Here is a 16,283-nt window from a genome sequence, read left to right on the forward strand (position 1 = left end):
AAATGCTCATGCATCGGCTAGAAACTCCAAGTACTCCTAAACACCCTCCTAAAATTATCACAAATATAGCTGTGCAGCATGCTGTAAAGTGACCCCCCCAGTCACCAATGAAGCAAATGGGCGTTTGAAAATGATCAAAACTGAGATACAAATTTTGTTATATCAACTTGCTGCTTTAATTGAACATAGGTACATGACAGCCATGCAAAAATCACGTGGCTCTGGGTGCAATCCAATGGATGACTTGTAAAAATGACACTATTCATAATTCGGCTGAAGTATGTTTAATAATTTGAATTTGTTTCTCATTTTTCTGTATTTCAAGTTCCCAAAAAATATTAATTTTTTCCTTTTGAGGGATAGCAGGGTATATTTTATTCAATATCAGTTGCTGAGGGCACGAACATATCGCCGAAAGGATGCACATTAAAGCTCACAAGACTCTAGCAATCTATTGAGTTCTCCCTTTGAACGTCTGCTACTTTTTCAGAGGGCTAAGAAGACAGTGTGGTAGAAATAAGTGCAGCAGGTACATTATCAGTCCAATGAAGTGCACACTCTTTGGTGCCACTGTTGAAGACAGACTGGCTAATCAAAGCAGAGAAGGGAAAACCTGAGATATTGGAGTGAAATGGATGGTAACAATTTTCAGTGACTTGACCAAGACCTGTGTTTTTTCACTGTGAAAGTATTCTGAATACAATCCTTATTCTAAACATCAGGCACTGACTGAAGCACAATATTAAGTTAGTGTCCTTGTGTGCATTACTGTTTCCCCATCACTCATTTCATGTTGAAGAAGGCATTTCAATGATAATTTTCCCAGTGTTTTTGTTTTCTTCCATGCGTCTGTGCGCATCCCCAATTTCGTGCAGAGGGTAAACGCTGTCCACGAATGGTTGGAGCTGCAGTTGACTGTTTGGTGAGAAGTAGGGCAGGACTTCCTTCGTAAACGCCGCCACCAGTTCCTCTTTGTACTACAACACATAGACACACACATGGACAAGCACAGGTAACATTAGTAAACACATGAAGGACACATCACTATGAAATTACAGATCTTTCCTTTTGCTCATAGGATCAGAGAGCAGAAGTGCCATTACACATGTCGCGGCCTTGTCCAGCATCAGTGCTTTCAGCCTTACCTCTCCCCATTTCAAGTCTCTGAGTTCTTTACATTATGACAACTTCCCCCGTGTCCATCAATCAATCAATCAAGGATTTTTAAAGCGCGGCTACTCACCCGTGAGGGTCTCAAGGCGCTGGGGCAGGTAGGGGGGTCCATTCGACTGAGCATCCTTTTGCACTTCTTCACAGTAGCATGATTGTCACCCTACCAACTCTTTCCATCTAAACTTTGGCCCCTGCGCTCTTTAACCACTTCGCTGCCAGGCCTTTTCCCCCTCCTGTGCCAGGCCTTTTTTTGCCTATTTGGGGCAGTTCGCGCTTAGGCCCGCATAACTTTTTGTCCACATAAGCTAACCAAGCCAAATTTGCGTCCTTTTTTTCCAACATCCTAGGGATTCTGGAGGTACCCAGACTTTGTGGGTTCCTCTGAAAGAGGCCAAGAAATTGGCCAAAATACAGGGAAAATTTTGTTTTTTTCAAAAAAATTGGAAAAAGTGGCTGCAGAAGAAGGCTTGTGGTTTTTCCCCTAAAAATGGCATCAACAAAGGGTTTGCGGTGCTAAACTCAGCAGCTTCCCAGCTTTCAGGAACAGGCAGACTTGAATCCGAAAACCCAATTTTTCAACACAATTTTGGCATTTTACTGGGGCATACCCCATTTGTGCAATTTTTTGTGCTTTCAGCCTCCTTCCAGTCAGTGACAGGAATGGTCATGAAACCAATGCTGGATCCCAGAAACCTAAACATTTCTGAAAAGTAGACAAAATTCTGAATTCAGCAAGGGGTCATTTGTGTAGATCCTACAAGGGTTTCCTACAGAAAATAACAGCTGAAAAAGAAAAATATTGAAATTGAGGTGAAAAAAACATAAATTTTTCTCTACTTTTTACTCTGTAACTTTTCCCTGCAATGTCAGATTATCGAAAGCAATATACCGTTACGTCTGCTGGACTCCTCTGGTTGCGGGGATATATAGGGTTTGTAGGTTCATCAAGAACCCGAGGAACCCAGAGCCAATAAATGAGCTGCACCCTGCAGTGCGTTTTCATTCTATACCGGGTATACAGTAATTCATTTGCTGAAATATAAGGAGTAAAAAATAGCTATCAAGAAAACCTTTGCATTTCCAAAAAGGGCACAAGATAAGGTGTTGAGGAGCAGTGGTTATTTGCACATCTCTGAATTCCGGGGTGACCATAGTAGCACGTGAATTACATGGAATTTCTCAAATAGATGTCTTTTTTACACACACCCCTATATTTGGAAGGAATAAATGTAGAGAAAGACAAGGGGCAATAACACTTGTTTTGCTATTCTATGTTCCCCCAAGTCTCCCGATAAAAATGATACCTCACTTGTTTGGGTAGGCCTAGCGCCCGCGACAGGATATGCCCCAAAACACAACGTGGACACATCACAGAAAACAGAGCTGTTTTTAGCAAAGTGACTACCTGTAGATTTTGGCCTCTAGCTCAGCCGCCACCTAGGGAAACCTACCAAACCTGTGCATTTCTGAAAACTAGAGACCTAGGGGAATCCAAGGAGGGGTGACTTGTGTGGCTCGGACCAGGTTCTGTTACCCAGAATCCTTTGCAAACCTCAAAATTTGGCTAAAAAAACACATGTTCCTCACATTTCTGTGGCAGAAAGTTCTGGAATCTGAGAGGAGCGACAAATTTCCTTCCACCCAGCATTCCCCCACGTCTCCCGATAAAAATGATACCTCACTTGTGTGGGTAGGCCTAGCGCCCGCGACAGGATATGCCCCAAAACACAACCTGGACACATCACAGAAAACAGAGCTGTTTTTAGCAAAGTGACTACCTGTAGATTTTGGCCTCTAGCTCAGCCGCCACCTAGGGAAACCTACCAAACCTGTGCATTTCTGAAAACTAGAGACCTAGGGGAATCCAAGGAGGGGTGACTTGTGTGGCTCGGACCAGGTTCGGTTACCCAGAATCCTTTGCAAACCTCAAAATTTGGCTAAAAAAACAGATGTTCCTCACATTTCTGTGGCAGAAAGTTCTGGAATCTGAGAGGAGCCACAAATTTCCTTCCACCTAGCGTTCCCCCACGTCTCCCGATAAAAATGATACCTCACTTGTGTGGGTAGGCCTAGCGCCCGCGACAGGATATGCCCCAAAACACAACGTGGACATATCACAGAAAACAGAGCTGTTTTTAGCAAAGTGACTACCTGTAGATTTTGGCCTCTAGCTCAGCCGCCACCTAGGGAAACCTACCAAACCTGTGCATTTCTGAAAACTAGAGACCTAGGGGGATCCAAGGAGGGGTGACTTGCGGGGCTCGGACCAGGTTCTGTTACCCAGAATCCTTTGCAAACCTCAAAATTTGGCTAAAAAAACACATGTTCCTCAAAGTTCTGTGGCAGAAAGTTCTGGAATCTGAGAGGAGCCACAAATTTCCTTCCACCCAGCGTTTCCCCACGTCTCCCGATAAAAATGATACCTCACTTGTGTGGGTAGGCCTAGCGCCCGCGACAGGATATGCCCCAAAACACAACGTGGACATATCACAGAAAACAGAGCTGTTTTTAGCAAAGTGACTACCTGTAGATTTTGGCCTCTAGCTCAGCCGCCACCTAGGGAAACCTACCAAACCTATGCATTTCTGAAAACTAGAGACCTAGGGGGATCCAAGGAGGGGTGACTTGCGGGGCTCGGACCAGGTTCTGTTACCCAGAATCCTTTGCAAACCTCAAAATTTGACTAAAAAAACACATGTTCCTCAAATTTCTGTGGCAGAAAGTTCTGGAATCTGAGAGGAGCCACAAATTTCCTTCCACCCAGCGTTCCCCCACGTCTCCCGATAAAAATGATACCTCACTTGTGTGGGTAGGCCTAGCGCCCGCGACAGGATATGCCCCAAAACACAACGTGGACATATCACAGAAAACAGAGCTGTTTTTAGCAAAGTGACTACCTGTAGATTTTGGCCTCTAGCTCAGCCACCACCTAGGGAAACCTACCAAACCTGTGCATTTCTGAAAACTAGAGACCTAGGGGAATCCAAGGAGGGGTGACTTGCGGGGCTCGGACCAGGTTCTGTTACCCAGAATCCTTTGCAAACCTCAAAATTTGGCTAAAAAAACACATGTCCCTCACATTTCTGTGGCAGAAAGTTCTGGAATCTGAGAGGAGCTACAAATTTCCTTCCACCCAGCGTTCCCCCAAGTCTCCCGATAAAAATGATACCTCACTTGCGTGGGTAGGCCTAGCGCCGGCGACAGGAAACACCCCAAAGCGCAACGTGGACACATCCTAAATTTTGGAAAAAAACAGAGGTGTTTTTTGCGAAGTGCCTACCTGTAGATTTTGGCCTCTAGCTCAGCCGGCACCTAGGGAAACCTACCAAACCTGTGCATTTCTGAAAACTAGAGACCTAGGGGAATCCAAGGAGGGGTGACTTGCGGGGCTCGGACCAGGTTCTGTTACCCAGAATCCTTTGCAAACCTCAAAATGTGGCTAAACAAACACATGTCCCTCACATTTCTGTGGCAGAAAGTTCTGGAATCTGAGAGAAGCTACAAATTTCCTTCCACCCAGCGTTCCCCCAAGTCTCCCGATAAAAATGATACCTCACTTGCGTGGGTAGGCCTAGCGCCGGCGACAGGAAACACCCCAAAGCGCAACGTGGACACATCTTAAATTTTGGAAAAAAACAGAGGTGTTTTTTGCGAAGTGCCTACCTGTAGATTTTGGCCTCTAGCTCAGCCGGCACTTAGGGAAAGCTACCAAACCTGTGCATTTCTGAAAACTAGAGACCTAGGGGAATCCAAGGAGGGGTGACTTGCGGGGCTCGGACCAGGTTCTGTTACCCAGAATCCTTTGCAAACCTCAAAATTTGGCTAAAAATACACGTTACTCACATTTCTGTGGCAGAAAGTTCTGGAATCTGAGAGGAGCCACAAATTTCCTTCCACCTAGCGTTCCCCCACGTCTCCCGATAAAAATGATACCTCACTTGTGTGGGTAGGCCTAGCGCCCGCGACAGGATATGCCCCAAAACACAACGTGGACATATCACAGAAAACAGAGCTGTTTTTAGCAAAGTGACTACCTGTAGATTTTGGCCTCTAGCTCAGCCGCCACCTAGGGAAACCTACCAAACCTATGCATTTCTGAAAACTAGAGACCTAGGGGGATCCAAGGAGGGGTGACTTGCGGGGCTCGGACCAGGTTCTGTTACCCAGAATCCTTTGCAAACCTCAAAATTTGACTAAAAAAACACATGTTCCTCAAATTTCTGTGGCAGAAAGTTCTGGAATCTGAGAGGAGCCACAAATTTCCTTCCACCCAGCGTTCCCCCACGTCTCCCGATAAAAATGATACCTCACTTGTGTGGGTAGGCCTAGCGCCCGCGACAGGATATGCCCCAAAACACAACGTGGACATATCACAGAAAACAGAGCTGTTTTTAGCAAAGTGACTACCTGTAGATTTTGGCCTCTAGCTCAGCCGTTACCTAGGGAAACCTACCAAACCTATGCATTTCTGAAAACTAGAGACCTAGGGGAATCCAAGGAGGGGTGACTTGTGTGGCTCGGACCAGGTTCTGTTACCCAGAATCCTTTGCAAACCTCAAAATTTGGCTAAAAATACACATGTTACTCACATTTCTGTGGCAGAAAGTTCTGGAATCTGAGAGGAGCTACAAATTTCCTTCCACCCAGCGTTCCCCCAAGTCTCCCGATAAAAATGATACCTCACTTGCGTGGGTAGGCCTAGCGCCGGCGACAGGAAACACCCCAAAGCGCAACGTGGACACATCCTAAATTTTGGAAAAAAACAGAGGTGTGTTTTGCGAAGTGCCTACCTGTAGATTTTGGCCTCTAGCTCAGCCGGCACCTAGGGAAACCTACCAAACCTGTGCATTTCTGAAAACTAGAGACCTAGGGGAATCCAAGGAGGGGTGACTTGCGGGGCTCGGACCAGGTTCTGTTACCCAGAATCCTTTGCAAACCTCAAAATTTGGCTAAAAATACACATGTTACTCACATTTCTGTGGCAGAAAGTTCTGGAATCTGAGAGGAGCCACAAATTTCCTTCTACCCAGCGTTCCCCCAAGTCTCCCGATAAAAATGATACATCACTTGTGTGGGTAGGACTAGCGCCCACGAAAGGAAAGGGCCCAAAACACAACGTGGACACATCACATTTTTTTATAAAAAGCAGTGCCTACCTGTGGATTTTGGCCTGTAGCTCAGCCGACACCTGAGGAAACCTAGCAAACCAGTGCATTTTTGAAAACTAGAAACCCAGGGGAATCCAAGATGGGGTGACTTGCGGGGCTCAGACCAGGTTATGTTACCCAGAATCCTTTGCAAACATCAAAATTTGGCCCAAAAAACACTTTTTCCTCTCATTTCGGTGACAGAAAGTTCTGGAATCTGAGAGGAGCCACAAATTTCCTTCCACCCAGCGTTCCCCTAAGTCTCTCGATAAAAATGGTACATCACTTCTGTGGGTAGGCCTAGCGCCCACAAAAGGAAATGGCCCAAAACACAGCGTGGACACAACATATTTTTTCACAGAAAACAGAGGTGTTTTTTGCAAGGTGCCTACCTGTGGTGTTTGGCCTGTAGCTCAGCCGGCCCCAGGGGGGGGGGGCAGAAATGGCCTAAAATAAATTTGCCCCCCCAACCCCCACCCTCCCCCGCCGGGAGCGACCCTTGCCTACGGGGTCGCTCCCCCTGCGTGACATTGGCACCAAAAAACAAATCCCCGGTGACTAGTGGTTACTGCCCCCTTGGGGGCAGGTTGACCTAAACTCAGCCAATCTGCCCCCAAGGGGGGCAGAAATGGCCTAAATACAATTTGTCCCCCAGGGGAGCAACTTTTGCCTGATGGGTCGCTCCCCATCTCTAAAAAAAAAAAAAAAAAAGAAAAAAAAGAAAAATTCCCCTGGCGCCTAGAGGTTTCTGCCTCCCCCCCCCGGGGGCAGATCGGCCTAATAATAGGCCGATCTGCCCCCCGGGGGGGCAGAAATGGCCTAAAATAAATTTGCCCCCCCAACACCCACCCCCCCCCGGGAGTGACCCTTGCCTACGGGGTCGCTCCCCCTGCGTCACATTGGCGCCAAAAAACAAATCCCCGGTGCCTAGTGGTTTCTGCCCCCTTGGGGGCAGATTGACCTAAAATTGGCCAATCTGCCCCCAGGGGGGCAGAAATGGTCTAAATACAATTTGCCCCCCCCCAGGGGAGCGACCCTTGCCTGATGGGTCGCTCCCCATCTCTAAAAAAAGAAACAACAAAAAAAAAAAACACAAAAAAAAAAATTGCCCTGGCGCCTAGAGTGTTCTGCCCCCCCCCCGGGGGGCAGTTCGGCCTAATAATAGGCCGATCTGTCCCCCGGGGGGGCAGAAATGGCCTAAAATAAATTTGCCCCCTCAACCCCCACCCCCCCCCCCCGGGAGCGACCCTTGCCTACGGGGTCGCTCCCCCTGCATGACATTGGCGCCAAAAAACAAATCCCCGGTGCCTAGTGGTTTCTGCCCCCTTGGGGGCAGATTGACCTAAAATTGGCCAATCTGCCCCCAGGGGGGCAGAAATGGTCTAAATACAATTTGCCCCCCCAGGGGAGCGACCCTTGCCTGATGGGTCGCTCCCCATCTCTAAAAAAAGAAACAACAACAAAAAAACACACAAAAAAAAAATTGCCCTGGCGCCTAGAGTGTTCTGCCCCCCCCCCCCCCGGGGGCAGTTCGGCCTAATAATAGGCCGATCTGTCCCCCGGGGGGGCAGAAATGGCCTAAAATAAATTTGCCCCCCCAACCCCCACCCCCCCCAGGGAGCGACCCTTGCCTACGGGGTCGCTCCCCCTGCGTGACATTGGCGCCAAAAAACAAATCCCCGGTGCCTAGTGGTTTCTGCCCCCTTGGGGGCAGATTGACCTAAAATTGGCCAATCTGCCCCCAGGGGGGCAGAAATGGTCTAAATACAATTTGCCCCCCCAGGGGAGCGACCCTTGCCTGATGGGTCACTCCCCATCTCTAAAAAAAGAAACAACAAAAAAAAAACACACAAAAAAAAAATTGCCCTGGCGCCTAGAGTGTTCTGCCCCCCCCCCCGGGGGCAGTTCGGCCTAATAATAGGCCGATCTGTCCCCCGGGGGGGCAGAAATGGCCTAAAATAAATTTGCCCCCCCAACCCCCCCCCCCCCCGGGAGCGACCCTTGCCTACGGGGTCGCTCCCCCTGCGTGACATTGGCGCCAAAAAACAAATCCCCGGTGCCTAGTGGTTTCTGCCCCCTTGGGGGCAGATTGACCTAAAATTGGCCAATCTGCCCCCAGGGGGGCAGAAATGGTCTAAATACAATTTGCCCCCCCAGGGGAGCGACCCTTGCCTGATGGGTCGCTCCCCATCTCTAAAAAAGAAACAACAACAAAAAAACACACAAAAAAAAAATTGCCCTGGCGCCTAGAGTGTTCTGCCCCCCCCCCCGGGGGCAGTTCGGCCTAATAATAGGCCGATCTGTCCCCCGGGGGGGCAGAAATGGCCTAAAATAAATTTGCCCCCCCAACCCCCACCCCCCCCCCCGGGAGCGACCCTTGCCTACGGGGTCGCTCCCCCTGCGTGACATTGGCGCCAAAAAACAAATCCCCGGTGCCTAGTGGTTTCTGCCCCCTTGGGGGCAGATTGACCTAAAATTGGCCAATCTGCCCCCAGGGGGGCAGAAATGGTCTAAATACAATTTGCCCCCCCAGGGGAGCGACCCTTGCCTGATGGGTCGCTCCCCATCTCTAAAAAAGAAACAACAACAAAAAAACACACAAAAAAAAAATTGCCCTGGCGCCTAGAGTGTTCTGCCCCCCCCCCCCGGGGGCAGTTCGGCCTAATAATAGGCCGATCTGTCCCCCGGGGGGGCAGAAATGGCCTAAAATAAATTTGCCCCCCCAACCCCCACCCCCCCCCCGGGAGCGACCCTTGCCTACGGGGTCGCTCCCCCTGCGTGACATTGGCGCCAAAAAACAAATCCCCGGTGCCTAGTGGTTTCTGCCCCCTTGGGGGCAGATTGACCTAAAATTGGCCAATCTGCCCCCAGGGGGGCAGAAATGGTCTAAATACAATTTGCCCCCCCAGGGGAGCGACCCTTGCCTGATGGGTCACTCCCCATCTCTAAAAAAAGAAACAACAAAAAAAAACACACAAAAAAAAAATTGCCCTGGCGCCTAGAGTGTTCTGCCCCCCCCCGGGGGCAGTTCGGCCTAATAATAGGCCGATCTGTCCCCCGGGGGGGCAGAAATGGCCTAAAATAAATTTGCCCCCCCAACCCCCACCCCCCCCCCCCCGGGAGCGACCCTTGCCTACGGGGTCGCTCCCCCTGCGTGACATTGGTGCCAAAAAACAAATCCCCGGTGCCTAGTGGTTTCTGCCCCCTTGGGGGCAGATTGACCTAAAATTGGCCAATCTGCCCCCAGGGGGGCAGAAATGGTCTAAATACAATTTGCCCCCCCAGGGGAGCGACCCTTGCCTGATGGGTCGCTCCCCATCTCTAAAAAAAGAAACAACAAAAAAAAAACACACAAAAAAAAAATTGCCCTGGCGCCTAGAGTGTTCTGCCCCCCCCCCGGGGGCAGTTCGGCCTAATAATAGGCCGATCTGTCCCCCGGGGGGGCAGAAATGGCCTAAAATAAATTTGCCCCCCCAACCCCCACCCCCCGCCCCCTGGGAGCGACCCTTGCCTACGGGGTCGCTCCCCCTGCGTGACATTGGCGCCAAAAAACAAATCCCCGGTGCCTAGTGGTTTCTGCCCCCTTGGGGGCAGATTGACCTAAAATCGGCCAATCTGCCCCCAGGGGGGCAGAAATGGTCTAAATACAATTTGCCCCCCAGGGGAGCGACCCTTGCCTGATGGGTCGCTCCCCATCTCTAAAAAAAAGAAAGAACAAAAAAAAAAAACACAAAAAAAAAAATTGCCCTGGCGCCTAGAGGTTTCTTCCCCCCCTGGGGGCAGATCGGCCTAATAATAGGCCGATCTGTCCCCCGGGGGGGCAGAAATGGCCTAAAATAAATTTGCCCCCCCAACCCCCACCCCCCCCCCGGGAGCGACCCTTGCCTACGGGGTCGCTCCCCCTGCGTGACATTGGCGCCAAAAAACAAATCCCCGGTGCCTAGTGGTTTCTGCCCCCTTGGGGGCAGATTGACCTAAAATTGGCCAATCTGCCCCCAGGGGGGCAGAAATGGTCTAAATACAATTTGCCCCCCCAGGGGAGCGACCCTTGCCTGATGGGTCACTCCCCATCTCTAAAAAAAGAAACAACAAAAAAAAACACACAAAAAAAAAATTGCCCTGGCGCCTAGAGTGTTCTGCCCCCCCCCGGGGGCAGTTCGGCCTAATAATAGGCCGATCTGTCCCCCGGGGGGGCAGAAATGGCCTAAAATAAATTTGCCCCCCCAACCCCCACCCCCCCCCCCCCGGGAGCGACCCTTGCCTACGGGGTCGCTCCCCCTGCGTGACATTGGTGCCAAAAAACAAATCCCCGGTGCCTAGTGGTTTCTGCCCCCTTGGGGGCAGATTGACCTAAAATTGGCCAATCTGCCCCCAGGGGGGCAGAAATGGTCTAAATACAATTTGCCCCCCCAGGGGAGCGACCCTTGCCTGATGGGTCGCTCCCCATCTCTAAAAAAAGAAACAACAAAAAAAAAACACACAAAAAAAAAATTGCCCTGGCGCCTAGAGTGTTCTGCCCCCCCCCCGGGGGCAGTTCGGCCTAATAATAGGCCGATCTGTCCCCCGGGGGGGCAGAAATGGCCTAAAATAAATTTGCCCCCCCAACCCCCACCCCCCGCCCCCTGGGAGCGACCCTTGCCTACGGGGTCGCTCCCCCTGCGTGACATTGGCGCCAAAAAACAAATCCCCGGTGCCTAGTGGTTTCTGCCCCCTTGGGGGCAGATTGACCTAAAATCGGCCAATCTGCCCCCAGGGGGGCAGAAATGGTCTAAATACAATTTGCCCCCCAGGGGAGCGACCCTTGCCTGATGGGTCGCTCCCCATCTCTAAAAAAAAGAAAGAACAAAAAAAAAAAACACAAAAAAAAAAATTGCCCTGGCGCCTAGAGGTTTCTTCCCCCCCTGGGGGCAGATCGGCCTAATAATAGGCCGATCTGCCCCCAGGGGGGGCAGAAATGGCCTAAAATAAATTGCCCTCCCCCCCAGGGAGCGACCCTTGCCTAAGGGGTCGCTCCCTTTGCGTGAAATTCACGCAAAGAAAAAACTCCCTGGTGTCTAGTGGTTTCTACCCCCCTTGGGGGCAGATTGGCCTCATCAAAATAGGCCAATCTGCCCCCAAGGGAGGCAGAAATGGCCAAAATATAATTTTCCCCCAAGGGGAGCGACCCTTGCCTAAGGGGTCGCTCCCCACCAAAAAAAAACTAAAATGAAACAAAAAAAAAAAAAAAAGGTCCCTGGTGCCTAGAGGTTTCTGCCCCCCCTGGGGGCAGATCGGCCTAATAGTAGGCCGATCTGCCCCCAGGGGGGGCAGAAAAGGCCTTCCCGAAAATATGCCCCCCCTGGGAGCGACCCTTGCCCAAGGGGTCGCTCCCTTTTGTCAATAACAATAATAAAAATAAAAAAAACCCTGGTGTCTAGTGGTTTCTACCCCCCTTGGGGGCAGATTGGCCTCATCAAAATAGGCCAATCTGCCCCCAAGGGGGGCAGAAATGGCCAAAATATAATTTTCCCCCAAGGGGAGCGACCCTTGCCTAAGGGGTCGCTCCCCACCTCAATAAAAAAAAATGAACCAAAAAAAAAAAAAAAAAAAAAAAAATGGTCCCTGGTGCCTAGAGGTTTCTGCCCCCCCTGGGGGCAGAAAAGGCCTTTTCAAAAAAATGCCCCCCCTGGGAGCGACCCTTGCCCAAGGGGTCGCTCCCTTTTGTCAATTTCAATGAAGAAAAAAAAAAATCCCTGGTGTCTAGTGGGGTTTCAAAAGCCGGATTGCAAGCAATCCGGCTTTTGAAACCCTCGGAGGGACTTCAAAGGGAAGGAAATACTTTTCCTTCCCTTTGAAGCCCCTCCGGGCCTCCCAAGTGATTGAAAAAGAAATGCTTTTGCATTTCTTTTTCAATCGCGCTGGAAGCAGAGCTTCCAGCGCGACTAGGGAGGCCCCTGTGACAAATCAGCGCGCGCTCGCGCGCTGACGTCACAGGGGGGGTGGGGGGGGGGTCAGGGGTGGAAGGGGAAGGGATTCCCCGGTCAGCCCTGACCTGGGGGGGGTGGGGGGGCGTCCCTCGGGAGGAGCGCTAGCGCTTCTCCCGAGGGAAGCATTCAGGACGTAATGGTTACGTCCATGGCGCCACACGGGCGCTGCCATGGACGTAACCATTACGTCCGTGGCGGGGAAGGGGTTAAGCAGATTTTATTCATCCGCATTATTGACATTCTCAAGCATCTGTATCTCTCCAAACAACCCACTCCACAGGAACTGAGATCTCTGCCTCTTATTTTAAATTACCCATCTATTCCTTCTTCCGCATCTGTTATTACACCTGCTCGCCTCTAAACAGCTGCTCTCTGCATTTTCTCCTCATTCTTCAATCTACTGCCCATAACACCTAGCCGCCATCTCTTTCTCCCTCGCTTTTTCTCACTTCCAGTTCTGTAGCTTTCATATTACTTCAGCGCATACAGTTTGATAAATGGAGCATGTACATATGTATGCCTCCTTGTATTAAGACATAAAAAGCTGAATTCTATCTGGAGGGAAGAAACATGATTGTGTAAGTGTGTACGAAAAATGGGGAGACAAAAGATGGACTGTCCTTGCATTACTTAGCGGGCAGAGGGAGCAGGGAGGGTCTTGTGCACTCTTTGGAAATGGAGCTTTCATCTTCTTGCAAATCTGGAGGAGTGAAGGAGATGGTATTTTGATCCCTTTATCACAGCACATCTACATTTTAGCCCTGATTCACAAAGGTAAATTTACACTTTTTAGTACGTTTACACTTTGTAGTAAGTTTACTACTTTCAGTATGCTCAAACTCCAAGAGTAACCTTACTACAAAGGTGTAAGTTACATCTCCACCCTCAGTGTAATGCAATTGGCTTACGCCTGTGTGGGTGCGAGACATCCCTCTTTAAACCACTCCCTGACCTTCCCTAAAACGCTCTAACTCCTCTTTCATCCCATCAGCCTGACTCCATATTAAATCCCTCACCCGGCTTCCACTCTCCATTCATTGCAGTGCCCTTGTTTCTTCCTTCTCACCACCTATAAGCCTCATCATCTTTAAAGCTCAGCTACTGGAACTGCTTTTTCTATTCTTCCTCCCTACAAATGATGACCTCTACATACCCCACTTACAGTAGTAGTTCTGCCTCTTTTCATTGTGGTGCCATATACTTACTACAATTCCCCTAGTTTAGTGTTTCTGGTACAACCTCAACAGAAATTACATGCTTTGTGAACAAATTAACAAGCCTCAGGCAGGGCAAATATGTCCTACTTAACATGCATGAATCATGGGCATTATGAATTTCAAAACGATAATGATTCTTTTCAAGTGTACTTTTCCTTATTGTTAATCGTTACATCTGTCAGGAGGCAGGGCTGGAGGTACTGATAACAGCTTAGCGTGGCACATGCCCTGGGAGGTGGTACTCCAAATCCAACTGCGCTAGGCACCTTTCAGTGAGGCCTGCGGTCATGACAGAGTGCCAGCGCTATCTAGTCTGACGCTGCCCAAGCACACGCTGTACAGCACTATGCTAGCAAGGAATTAAGATTCCCGTCAGGTAATTCACTCTTGTGTGTTCTAGAGAGGTGGCAGCCATGTTGGATGGTCAGTATACCTTCCCTCGTGGTTCAATTTTACCAGTGAATTGGATTGCAGGGAAGAATCATGAAAGGTGTTTTGCTGATGAAAATAGACCTAAAACTATTCTCTGGATCATTTATCTGAACTGTTAAGATGTGGCTGAATATTCTGCTTTATTTTCTAGTAAGCACATACACTTCCTTAAATTAGCTAACACCAGGATGTGAACACTATTTTTCATTCTGTAGTTTACTGAAGTACAATAGAAACTATAACTCATCTTCCACAAATAGGCATGCAGTGATGAAGCTTGATACACAGGGAGACATACTAATGCACATATATATTTACACAAGTATTTCTCGTGTGCTTAGGTTCTAGAAATAATAATTTCATGTCAAAGTACAGAGGGTTGGTTGCACAGAGATGGTGTTCAGGTACATCCATTCAAAATCACAGTTACACCTTGCACTCTAAGGGCCATATGTACCAACAAATTTTCCCATAGACACAGAATGGGTAAAACCCTTTGCTACATCTGGCCCTAAATAATAAGTTCCTTAAGATGTGACTTTGTCTTGAAGAGGTCCACTACATCCAGTAGGCCTCACTAAACAGTGGAAGTGATGAGGCAGAGTGATGGGGCCCTGTGTCTCTGTCTGAATCTCTTAGCCAGTCCCCTTTACTAGCTTCTACCATTGGCCCTCATATCCCTGTGTAGATGGTCACTGGTGGGGGTGGTGGTGAGAGATGGAAAAGAGCCCGTCCTGCTTCCAAATACAGAAATATTTTATTTATGAATCGATTAGCTGGTCCAATATTTTTCTTTAAATTCGGCCCAACAATGAATGATTTGCAACCACTAACATCACATGAGGTACTATTAGCATAAGCTTACCTTGTGCGAGCGAGACCTCAACAGGCTGCACAGCAGGTTTCCTCGCTTGCGAAGCATCTTCGACAACAGATCACCCTTGATCTCAGCGGTGCTCATCAGGCCATACAAAATCCAACGCCCATCTGTATTCAGACAGTCCACATTCTTCTCCCAGTTGGATCCTCCTATACAGTCTAATATAATATCAGCCCCAACACCTGAAACCGTCCATATCAAAACAAGAGCAGCTGTAAGAAGTATTATCATTTATATGTTTCTGGAACACTTGACATTTCAACAATGTCATCCCTTTTCAGATTGTCTAAATTCACTTTAGATCCTAAAATAACTTTCTGAGCTTTACAAGTAATAATATGCACGGATCTCTTAACTGGGGAGGAAAGCAAATGAAAATGTTTTAAAAGATTACATCCCCAAGACAGGCCTTTTACATGTCTCAATAGACTAAAAAAATGCACTTATATCATCAGAATTTGCAAATGCTAAAGTTCTATGTCTTAGTCCTTATGGAGGAAAATGATAATTGAGCATAAAGGTAAGTAAACGTATTGTCCTTTGACTCTAAATTCTGGGACGATCAGGAATTTACAAGTTGTTGCAAGAGTCTGGATCATCGTTTTATCTGTGCACCTTGTATAATACCTCACAATAAGTAGTTACTCCTAGGCTAAAAAAATGACATTTATGCTCTGCATAAGGAATAACGTTTAATACATGTTAGTGATCATGACTGGCTACCTAGGAATCTTTACTGATTTGGGCTCGTAGGTGTTAGGCTTTCCAAAGGAGTAATAATTCTATTTTACCTCATTTTCACAGGTGGAGGTCAGTCTAATGTATGGATACAAGAATGTGTTCCACTTTGAACCTTATGTAAATTGTGTCAACTGATTTGCGGTTATACCATGAGTCACGTAGTAATGCTACCCCAACTGGTAAATGTTATATGAATACAGATTTAGAAATAAACGATGAATACTTGCACTTACATACTTTTTCCTGTACTACGTACACCAACTAACATTCTTTACTAACGACTATCACACAAGAAACATCTCGATGCCCAGGGTCAAATATACACCATATAGGAATACCTGCTTAACTCTGTTTTTCCTCTGCTTACAGTACACCATAGAGCAGTGGTTCTTAACCGTTTAACTTCTGTGGATCTGTTAGAAATAGGGGTTCTAGTTGGCAGTGGTTTGTACCCTGTTCAAGTAGGGACCCTCACTCTACTCAGGGCCACACAGCTAGGGTAACCCCTGCTCACTCCCTTGATAGCTTGGCACGAGCAGTCAGGCTTATCTCAGAGGCAATGTGTAAAGTATTTGTACACACAGAGTAACACAGTGAAAACACTACAAATCTACTCCAGTTTAGAAAAATAGGCAATATTTATCTCAGTAAAACAAGACCAAAACGAAAAAAAATCCAACATACACAAGCAAAGATTCAAATTTTTAAAGATTAAGGCCCTCATAAT

General features: G+C 48.3%; 1 protein-coding gene across 2 annotated transcripts in view; it reads right to left on the reverse strand.

Annotated features, from left to right (window-relative positions):
* Positions 1 to 268: 268 nt before the first annotated feature.
* The window catches only part of TP53I3 (tumor protein p53 inducible protein 3), a 41,936-nt gene continuing 25,921 nt past the window's right edge, over positions 269 to 16,283 (reverse strand). For both annotated transcript variants that reach the window (XM_069236029.1, XM_069236030.1), the window contains exons 5-6: positions 14,801 to 14,997; positions 269 to 977 (exon numbers count right to left, since the gene is read on the reverse strand). In XM_069236029.1, the coding sequence (XP_069092130.1) occupies positions 789 to 977; positions 14,801 to 14,997 (386 nt within the window). In that variant the 3' untranslated portion in view covers positions 269 to 788. The remainder of the gene's footprint in view (positions 978 to 14,800; positions 14,998 to 16,283) is intronic.

This window comes from Pleurodeles waltl, chromosome 5, assembly GCF_031143425.1.
Source record: "Pleurodeles waltl isolate 20211129_DDA chromosome 5, aPleWal1.hap1.20221129, whole genome shotgun sequence".
Lineage (NCBI taxonomy): Eukaryota > Metazoa > Chordata > Amphibia > Caudata > Salamandridae > Pleurodeles > Pleurodeles waltl.